Source organism: Erythrolamprus reginae, chromosome 3 (genome assembly GCF_031021105.1).
Source record: "Erythrolamprus reginae isolate rEryReg1 chromosome 3, rEryReg1.hap1, whole genome shotgun sequence".
NCBI classification, from domain to species: Eukaryota; Metazoa; Chordata; class Lepidosauria; order Squamata; family Dipsadidae; genus Erythrolamprus; species Erythrolamprus reginae.
Window position 1 is genome coordinate 137,323,977 of NC_091952.1, and position 10,643 is coordinate 137,334,619.

The 10,643-nt window shown below is 44.3% G+C and overlaps 1 protein-coding gene across 6 annotated transcripts in view; it reads right to left on the minus strand.

Annotated features, from left to right (window-relative positions):
- PBX1 (PBX homeobox 1) overlaps window positions 1–3,046 on the minus strand; it is a 434,341-nt gene extending 431,295 nt beyond the window's left edge. For all 6 annotated transcript variants that reach the window (XR_011558631.1, XR_011558632.1, XM_070746821.1 and 3 more), the window contains exon 1: window positions 2,074–3,046. Coding sequence is in view for 4 of the 6 variants with exons in the window: in XM_070746821.1 (XP_070602922.1) it covers window positions 2,074–2,264 (191 nt within the window). In the remaining 2 variants the exon portion in view is untranslated. The remainder of the gene's footprint in view (window positions 1–2,073) is intronic.
- Window positions 3,047–10,643: the final 7,597 nt, after the last annotated feature.

Consider the following 10,643-nt stretch of genomic DNA (forward strand, 5'->3'; position numbering starts at 1 on the left):
TCAGAACTATTTAAAAATAGTGTAAGCAAAATGAAAGTTTGCTAGCACATACTTTAAAAATATCCTTGATGTTTCCAATCAGTGGATTACAGAACAATAATGAAATATGCATTTCCTTTATTAAAAACTGGTCTGTTTTTTAAAAGTATGTAAGCAGAGCTGCATACACAGGTATGTATAGTGTAACAGGCGACAAAAAGCATTATTATGGTTGATATTGATTTTCAATTAAATTAGCACACTAACTATTTAAACCAAATATCAACTCTTGCAACTTTTAGAGACAACATCTTTCCTCTGCTTTGCCTTATAGCAATATTGGGAAGCATCATTCAGCAGAAGCTATTGTTCATCAAGTCCAAGGGTTCTAACAAAACAAGGTTATGAACCCTGCACTTCCTGGCCTGGTGATGCTTTAAAGCTATGCTATATGCCTCATGGTAACAAGATTCAATAACAAGAACTACCAAAATCTATGGAACTTATTTGTAAATTGCTTAAAGAGTTCCACTGTTAGCTGGTGCTACATATCAATAATATCTCAGTGAATATTAGGTATTACAACCATGTTAAGATATGCAATTTACCATTGGCACAAAGTCTAAATCTATCAAAGGTAATTGTGGAAAAGATTAGACACGGTGTGCAAATAAAATGCTAACAGCTTTCTCTAGGTAACATTATTCCATTAACTATTGTCCTTTATTTTCCAATTTTATTTCTTCTATGTTGTGGAAATTGTTTTTTTTTAACTTTAAAGGTTTGCAGAAATGTTCTAGGAGAGTGCATACACATAGTTATATAAACTGATGTGTATTTTTAAAAGCTCCATCTTTAAAATGCATAGAGGCACTAAAAGTGTATCACTATAGTACCTACACTGAAGTTTTACAAAATAATTCTAAGGGATTTTTTTTTTAAAGCTTCTCTTTCCCAAAATTCAGTTTGAAAAAAAAACACCCTAACATGGTGACTTGTGAAAACAATTGCAATGTTAAAGATAAAAGTATTGTACAAATTGGCAAATGCTTTAATGTGCACATTAGTAATAGGCACATACAACTTGCCTTACACTTGCTGTTTCATATAAATTCATGTGACTTCATATGTGGAAGCACATCTCAGAATAGATATCTAGTTGGGAAAGTGGTGACATTTAAATGCTCCATTCTACTATTTTCTTGGCTTCTTAAAAGACTCAACTCCTTAGTGTAGAAATATATATATTTATTCTTTCCAATATCACACATAGAAAAAAAGTGAGTTACCAATGCAACATCAATAGTTGCTATCACAAGAGGAGAGGAAATTATTCTAATTGTACAAAGGGGCCACCAAAGGGAACAAGCATTAAATGATATTAAGCTCACTGATTTTCAATGGGATTAAGTGTGATTAAGTTTTTTTGGACTGTACCTAAAGAGCTATAGCTTTCAACCATGGCCTTCAAAAGGTTTTGCTTTTTTGCTATTTCAAAAACAGAAAACAAAACACCAGCCCTTTTATAGCCAGTCTATTTGAATTTTTCTTTTAAACTGGAAAAATCACTCAAAGTATTTTTGGAATAATCTCTGATCCGATAATCTATTTGCCTCTTCTGCTAGATAGCATATTCAGCCGAATATTTACACCCAAAGTTCAATCTCTCAAATATTACAGCTAAGAAAATGACATGATTTAACTTCTTTTTTTCGGATCAAACACAAATTAAATTGGCTATTTGAGACTTTCAGTTCATGAACTACTACAAACAAAAGCACATGGGAAGCTGCAGCTCCCAACTCAAACAAACCATCCAGTCAAGTTAGCTGTTTAGTTTTGTCTAACTTAACTAAAGTCAGTCCCAAGAATAACATCCATTCTTTGGAATCTCTTTTTTCTCTGAAGACCTAGTAAAAACGTAGCGTTAGGATATTATGGTCGTCCAGTGAAAATCTGACATTTCCTCAGGATTACTTTTGTTTCCCGAAGGCTAACGAGAGCACAGAAAGCCCAAGTATTTGTCTGGATCGTATCCTCGTGTTAAATACGTGTAAGTATTATCTTCGCCGTCGTCATCACTCAAGGACTCACCTGGCCTGCGCTTCATCCAAACTCTGATCGGTAATGGTCATGATCTGCTGTAAAATGTCCCCGATGTCTTGTTTTCGTCCCCCCTCGGTTTCAGTGCCGGCAGCTCCGTCCGGCATATGTTGGGACAGGCCCGGATGGCCAGCCATCCCCACTCCGGCGTGGGAATGCATCAACCTGGGCTGATCATCCATCCCCAAGGCCAGGCGCGGACGGGGCTCCTTCTCTCTCCCCTCCCTCCTCCTTGAGCTTTTTTCCGGGAGCGCGCTTCTTGGAAGAGAGGAATCAACTGCTGGACTCGCTCCTCGCTTTTCTTCTTTGGGGTTTTCAAAAAAAGAATATTATCTCTCGACGAACCTCCAACCTCCCAGAGAGGGGGGGGAGCAAGGAGGGCAGGAAGCAACACTCTCGGAATTCTTGTGAGGAGGCTGTCGGCTCCAGCAGGCAAGGAAGCGGCGCACTGGAGCCGGATCAAGACGAGAAGCCGGATCGGGCTCGCTTTTTGCCGTTCCCTTTTCTCCCCGTCCCAGCCAGGTTCGAGGTGACCGGCAGAACAGCGCTGGAGGCGATCGACGGGGTCGGCAAGCCACCACTTAAATCCTTCCTCGGGCAAAAACCTGCCTCGATCTGCAAGGCGAAGGAAAGAGCCGAGCAAACTTTCCCTGTCCCCCCCCCCCCACACACACACACACCGCCCCGCTCGGGAGCCAGATGCTCTCCCCGTAAGGAGCTTCGCGCTGCGCAAGGCACAACCCGACGCCTCGGCCAAGGCAGGAGGCTCCCTCTCAGTTCGGCGTCTCAGCGAACTCCGAAGAGGCTTTTTCCAGCCTACTGCTTTGTTTCAGGCTCAAGCTCAGGACTCCTGAAACTGACACAGAAAAGGCACCGCCAGGAAGGGAGGAAGGAAGGAGGGAGGGAGGGAGAGGAGGCGAGCAGATGGGTGGTGCTGAGGAGAGAGCCGAGAGGGCGCCTCGCCCTCCTGATTGGCCGTCGCTCGCCGCCGATAACTCCTCCCCCCTTTCGCCATCGCCGATCCCCTCCCCCCGCGGGCGGCTGCCTGTCAGTCACCGGGTTCAGAGGTGTGCGGCGCTGGAGGCTCCAGGCCTTAAAGAGGCAAGCTGGAGTAAGACGGGAAAAGGAGCTCCTGTCTTCGACTTAGTAGTGGAGCGAGCAGCTGCTGGTTGATGGTAGTGCGTGCAGAAGAGGCCGTCTTCGGGCAAACGGGTGTTTTTTACTGGAACACGGGAGTCTGATATAAAAGAAATGCAACGGTCTCAATTTGAACCTCAAATTGAGATAATTGTTTGTTGCAAGTAGCAGATCCTGCGTACAATAATAAACTTCTAGTTAGTCATCAGTATTATTTTGGCTGGGACAACCATTTGTTGTTTCTTTTTGTTAAAACAAGACAAAATTAAACTGGGAACCACACACACAGCCTTCTCGATCTGCTGCATATCAGTCAAGAGATCCATGGTAGATCAGGTTTAATTCCTGCCCATTCTTCCAATAATATAGGCAGCCCAACTAATTCGGGGGGGGGGGATAAAATATCCTAGCCCGGCCACCCAATTCTGTCTGCACACATTTAATTATTAGAGGCATAATATTGGTTTCCGGTTGGTTTCCGGATACAATTCAAAGTGTTGGTGATGATCTATAAAGCCCTACATGGCATCGGTCCAGATTACTTATGGGACTGCCTTCTGCCGCATGAATCCCAGCAACCAATTAGGTCCCACAGAGTTGGCCTTCTCCAGGTCCCGTTGGCCAGACAATGTTATCTGGCAGGGCCCAGGGGAAGAGCCTTCTCTGTGGCGGCCCCGGCACTCGGGAATCAGCTCCCTCCAGAGATTTGCACTGCCCCCACCCTCCTCGCCTTTCGCAAGAGTCTCAAGACTCATTTATGTTGCCAGGCATGGGGCAATTGATCAAGCCCCTTCCCCTGTCTATGAGATGTAATGTGTGCTTGTGAATGAGTTGGTTAATTGATTTTAGTATACAGTGATACCTTGTCATACAAACCTAATTGGTTCTGGGACGAGGTTCTTAAGGTGAAAAGTTTGTAAGATGAAACATTGTTTCCCATAGGAATCAATGGAAAAGCGATTAATGTGTGCAAGCCCAAAATTCACCTCTTTTGCCAGCTGAAGCACTAATTTTTACGCTGCTGAGATTCCCCTGAGGCTCCCCTCCATGGGAAACACCACCTCTGGACCTCTGTGTTTTTGCGATGCTGCAGGGGAATTCCCAGCAGGGGAATCACAGAATCGCAAAAATGAGCACTTCGCTGGCAACGGAAGTCCGGAGGTGGGGTTTCCCAGCGAAGGGAGCATCAGTGAAATCGCAGCATTGCAAAAACACCAAAGTCCTCGAAACCCCACCTCCGGACCTCTGTATTTTTGCAATGTTGCGATTTCACTGATGCTCCCTTTGCTGGGAAACCCCACCTCCAGACTTCCGTTGCCAGCGAAGTGCCCATTTTTGCATTGCTTGGATTTCCCTGCTGGGATTCCCCTGCAGCATCACAAAAACACAGAAGTACGGAGGTGGTGTTTCCCATGGAGGGGAGGCTCGGGAATCCCAGCAGCGCAAAAACGGGTGCTTCGCTGGCAATGGAAGTCTGGAGGCAGGGCCTCCCAGCAGCAGTGGTGGGTTTGTAAGGTGAAAATAATTTGTAAGAAGAGGCAAAAAAATCTTAAACCCCGGGTTTGTATCTCGAAAAGTTTGTATCACGAGGCGTTTGTAAGACGAGGTATCACTGTATATGGGATTTTAGTAGAAATGTTTAACTAATTGTTCTGCCTGACTGGGCTCAGGTAATGCGTAACAGTCCAAGGAAAAGAAATCAAACACACATGTGCTCTGCTAATCAGCAAACTTGTATTAAATAAACAAAAAAGGGTTACTCAAAACAGTTCTTAGTGTCCGAAAACAATGATAGTGCAAGGCTTACTTCAGCCGCATACAAAAACACAAACAAAGACAACCTGGAATGAGCAAAGACGTTTCAGGAATCCTTTTGAATCTTTGGAGCAAACAGCAAGTCCCAGAGTTTTCACCTCCCACTTGTCTGAAAAAGCTGGGTTGAAAACTCCAACGGCACGGAACAGAAACTTCAGAGCAGGAACCACAAAATAACACAGATAAACAGCCTCAGTTTGCCTTGGGCCTTTGTTCCCTTTTATCCCTTTAGCCCTCATTAAGGGAACCACACCCAGCCCTCAGTATAAGAACCACACCCAGCCCAGATGCTACAATGATGACTTGTAATACTCCTTCAATCGATCCCTTCTTTGCATAGCTCTTCGGCTACGCAGATCAATATATTGATCTGCAGAAGAACCCAGGGACGAAAGACTGTCTGAGGGACTGCATGCCAAATCCCCTGGGCTGTCTGCTGAATCCTGCGTACCAATGGCCTCGTCCTCCTGGCTGTCTGCCACGTCTTCCTGGCTGTCTGCCACATCTTCCTGGCTGTCATCCACGCTTTCGCATTCACTTTGTGCCTCGTCTCTCTCATCTGTGGGAGCAACGGCTGGCCCAGGCCCAAACACAACACCAATTAGATTAGTTGTCATGCTGTTTTTTGTATTCTGTGAGCCGCCCCGAATCTTCGGAGAAAGGCAGCATACAAATCTTAATAATAATAATAATAATAATAATAATAATAATAATAATAATAATAATAATATAAAATAAAAAGAAATAATGAAGAAGAAGAAGAAATAATAATAATAATAATAATAATAATAATAATAATAATAATAATAATAATATAAAAACATTTGGAGATTAGAAGAGATGATCAAGGTAACCAGCCAGAGTAGTGTAGCACTCAAAGTGGTACTTGAGAATAGTGTTCAGCTAACTCAGTTACTCAGTAATGTTTCTGCACACAATCTTCAGAGATTCTCAAACTTTATTTTTTTTGGCTCATGGTTCCCTACTGAGCTTCTGTAGCTTTGAAATCCTACAGCCCCCCTCCAAGTTGCTGTTAGTTGGGAAAGGATACTTTCTGGGGTGCCAAGTTGACTTCTAGTGATTGCCTGAACCAGCGGTGGGTTGCTCCGGGTTCGGCCTGGTTCTATGAACCAGAAGCACCAGCAGCGGGAAGCTCCGCCCACCTACCCGGGACACTTCTGCATATGCGCATTTATGAACCAATAACAATGTGTTTGAGAACCAACCAGTGGCCTAAACCCCTGCAGTTCTCTTAGCAAGATTTCATATGTGGTATGCCATTGCCTGCTTTCTAGGGCTGAGTAAGAGTGACTGGCCCTGGGTCACTCAGCTGGCTTCATGCCCAGGACAGGAATTTTTTCAGTTTCTAGTCTAGTGGTTTAACCACTACACCAAACTGGCTCTCTTTTTTCTAATGAGTTAAAATTCCATTTATTATAGATTTCTTTCATGAATATATTTATTATAAATTGTAGTAATTTGCGCCGGCTGGAGGGGTTGGGAGTGGGAGGCACTGTTCTTCAGTGGTTCTCCTCCTACCTCTCCGGCCGGTCGCAGTCGGTGTTAGTGGAGGGTCAGAGGTCGACCTCTAGGTCTCTCCCTTGTGGGGTGCCTCAGGGGTCGGTCCTCTCCCCTCTGCTATTTAATATCTACATGAAACCGCTGGGTGAGATCATCCAAGGGCATGGGGTGAGGTATCTCCACCCCATGTCCAGTCAACGAAGCAGTGGAAGTGATGTGCCGGTGCCTGGAGGCTGTTGGGGCCTGGATGGGTGTCAACAAACTCAAACTCAACCCAGACAAGACGGAGTGGCTGTGGGTTTTGCCTCCCAAGGGCAATTCCATCTGTCCGTCCATCACCCCCTCGGAGAGGGTCCGCAACTTGGGCGTCCTCCTCGATCCACAGCTGACATTGGAACATCATCTTTCGGCTGTGGCGAGGGGGGCGTTTGCCTATTTGGACCGGGAGTCACTGCTCACAGTCACTCATGCCCTCATCACCTCGAGGTTCGATTACTGCAACACTCTCTACATGGGGCTACCTTTGAAAAGTGTTCGGAAACTTCAGATCGTGCAGAATGCGGCCGCGAGAGCCATTGTGGGTCTTCCTAGATTTGCCCGCGTTACTGCAACACTCCGCGGCCTGCACTGGCTGCCGATCGGGTTCCGGTCACAATTCAAAGTGTTGGTAATGACCTTTAAAACCCTACATGGCATTGGGCCAGAATACATCCGGAACCGCCTTCTACCGCACGAATCCCAGCGGCCGATAAGGTCCCACAGAGTTGGCCTTCTCCGGGTCCCGTCGACCAAACAATGTCGTTTGGCGGGCCGCAGGGGAAGAGCCTTCTCTGTGGCGGCCCCAGCCTTCTGGAACCAACTCCCCCCCAGAGATTAGAATGGCCCCCACCCTCCTTCTCTTTCGCAAATTACTTAAGACCCACCTTTGTCGCCAGGCATGGGGGAGTTAAGTTATCCTTTCCCCCTAGGCTATTACAAGTTATGCATGGTATGTTTGTGTGTATGTTTGGTTTTTTTAATAAGGGTTTTTTAGTTGTTTTTATTAATTGGATTGTTCATGTTGTTTTACCACTGTTGTTAGCCGCCCCGAGTCTGTGGAGAGGGGAGGCATACAAATCCAATAAATAATAATAATAATAATAATAATAATAATAATAATAATAACAACAACAACAACAACAACAACAACAACATGTATGATGCTGAAATTAGTATGGATGAGATATGAAGTTTATGACAAATTGGTCATAAACTTTGTAGTTAAGTCAATGGTTTGTGATGGAGAAAATGGGCCTTTATATGCTTTTTATATTTATTTATTTATTCAGTTACATGCCTGCCCATCTCAGTCAGTGACTATGGATTGCTTACAAATTGAAAAATATATTAATTAAAATATTAAAAACATTTTAAAGCAATAAAACCATTAAACACTAAAACATTCAATTAAATATACAAATTAAATACACTGCTTTTTATTTATGTTTATTTTGTATTGCAATTTTGTGAGTTGTCAGCCACCCAGAGTTGTATTTGGTGAGATGAGTAGCTATTTAAATTAAATTTTAAAAAATGGAGAAGGGAGTTCTAACTATTTCACTGACTGCCAGTGCTAGTCAAGGATAGCACTAGCTTATTATCAGTTGCTCTCTCTCATGCTTCATTCTGTATCTCATCTCCATGCCAGGGACCCATCAATAGGGCTAACATTGGCAACTTTAGCACTTCTTCAGAAGAGCACTAGATCCATCAGGGCCGCCGATAGACCGGTACTACTGGGAGTGGCGTCAGGGGCCCGGCCAAATTGAATAATGGGGGGGGGGGCGCCCGCCAAAAACTCCAACCCCGATTGCAACGAACTCTGCCCCTGCGGAGCTTCTCCGACCACGGCTCGCACCTTCTTCCCACCCCCACGAGGAAAGAAGGCAGGGAGCCCCGATGGCAGCCGCGGAAGGAGCTCGGCCCTCCGGAAGCCAAGCCGCGCTGCTGGGGAAGCGGAATTGGGGAAGCCGGGAGAGGGCTGAGCCTGGCCGGCTTCTCCGCCGGCCTTGTGTCCCCCCGACGATTGCGACTCGAGGGCAAGAGAGCCGCGCCTTTCGGCCTCCAGAGGTGCTGGGCTGGGGGTTCAGGGGGGCCGTGAACACTGCCCGCCGCCCGGAGCCAATGGCTTATTTTGGGCTTACTCGCTCGAATTCCTGCTGCTGGCGCTGGGAGCAGGTAAGCGCGTGCGGGCGGCCGGGTGGGAAGGGCAAGTGGAGATCCCGGGCTCTCTTTTCATGCTCAGTGAGCCTTTCTTTGGAGTTGCCTTTCTTTCTTTCTTTCTTTCTTTCTTTCTTTCTTTCTTTCTTTCTTTCTTTCTCTCTTGCTCTCTTGCGCTTTCATTCTTTTTTCTTTCTCTTGCTTTCTCTCTCTCTCTTGCTTTCTCTCCTTACTTCCCTCCTTCCATTTCTTTCATTCCCCTTCCCTATTTTTATTTCTCTTTCATTCTCTTTCTTTCTTTCTTGTCTCTTTCCTTCTTTCTTTCTTTCCTTCTTTCTTTCATTTCTTTTTCTTTCTTTCTCTCTTTCTTGCTCTTTCATTCTTTTTTACTTTCTCTTGCTTTCTTTCTCTTTCATTCTCTTTCTTTCTTTTCTCTTTCTTTCTTTCCTTCTTTATTTCTTTCCTTCTTTCTTTCTTTCATTTCTTTTTCTTTCTTTCTCTCTTTCTCTTTCTCTCTTTCTCTTTCATTCTTTTTTCTTTCTCTTTCTTTCTCTCCTTCCTTCCTTCCTTCCATTTCTTTCATTCCCCCTCTCTCTTTTTATTTCTCTTTCATTCTCTTTCTTTCTTTCTTTTTCTTTCTTTCTCTCTCTTTCTCTTTCATTCTTTTTTTCTTTCTCTTGCTTTCTCTCCTTCCTTCCCTCCTTCAATTTCTTTCATTCCCCCTCTCTCTTTTTATTTCTCTTTCATTCTCTTTCTTTCTTTCTTTTTCTTTCTTTTTCTTTCTTTCTCTCTTTCTCTCTTTCTCTCTTGTTCTTTCATTCTTTTTTTCTTTCTCTTGCTTTCTTTCTCTCTCTTGCTTATTCTCCTTCCTTCCCTCCTTCCATTTCTTTCATTCCCCTTCTCTATTTTTATTTCTCTTTCATTCTCTTTCTTTGTTTTCTCTTTCTTTCTTTCTTTCCTTCTTTCTTTCTTTCTTTTCTTCTTTCTTTTGTTTCTTTTCTTTCTTTTTCTTTCTTTCTCTTTCTCTCTTGCTCTTTCATTCTTTTTTTCTTTCTCTTTCTTTCTTTCTCTTGCTTTCTCTCCTTCCTTTCCTCTTTCCATTTCTTTCATTCCCCCTCTCTTTTTATTTCTCTTTCATTCTCTTTCTTTCTTTTCTCTTTCTTTCCTTCTTTCTTTCTTTCGTTTCTTTTTTCTTTCTTTCTCTCTTGCTCTTTCATTCTTTTTTCTTTCTCTTGCTTTCTTTCTTCCTCTTTCTTTCTCTCCTTCCTTCCCTCCTTCCATTTCTTTCATTCCCCCTCTCTCTTTTTATTTCTCTTTCATTCTCTTTCTTTCTCTTTCTTGCTCTTTTTCTTTCTCTCTTTTACCTTCCCTTCCTCTATTTCTTCTTCTCTTTCTCCTTCCTACCTTCTTCCCTCCCTCCCTTCCTTCAGTCCTTCCTCTCTTACTCTCCCCTTTCATAAGTTTCCTTCTTTCCTTCCTCTGTTCCTGTCCCTTCCCCCTTTCTTTCTTTCTTTCTTTCCTTCCCTCCCTCCCTCCATTTCTTGCTTTCCTTCTCCTTCCTCCCTTCTTTCCTCCCTCAGTCCCTTCTTTCACTCCTTCCTCTCTTACTCTCCCCTTTCACACCTTTCCTTGCTTCCTTTGCACCCTTCCTCTGTTCCTGTCCCTTCCCTCTTTCTTTCCTTCCTTCCTTCCCACCCTCCGTCCATTCATTCACCCATTCCTCTCTTGATCGCCCCTTTTACCATTCCTTCCTTCCTTCCTTCATTCCTCCTTCCTCCCTTCATAGCTCGCCCTCGCCTTTCTTCCCTTCCTTCCAGATGGGAGTGCCCCCTCAAGACACCCGCCCGACTGCTGGTACCCTGCTTTTTCTCTCCCCTCATCCTTTCCAG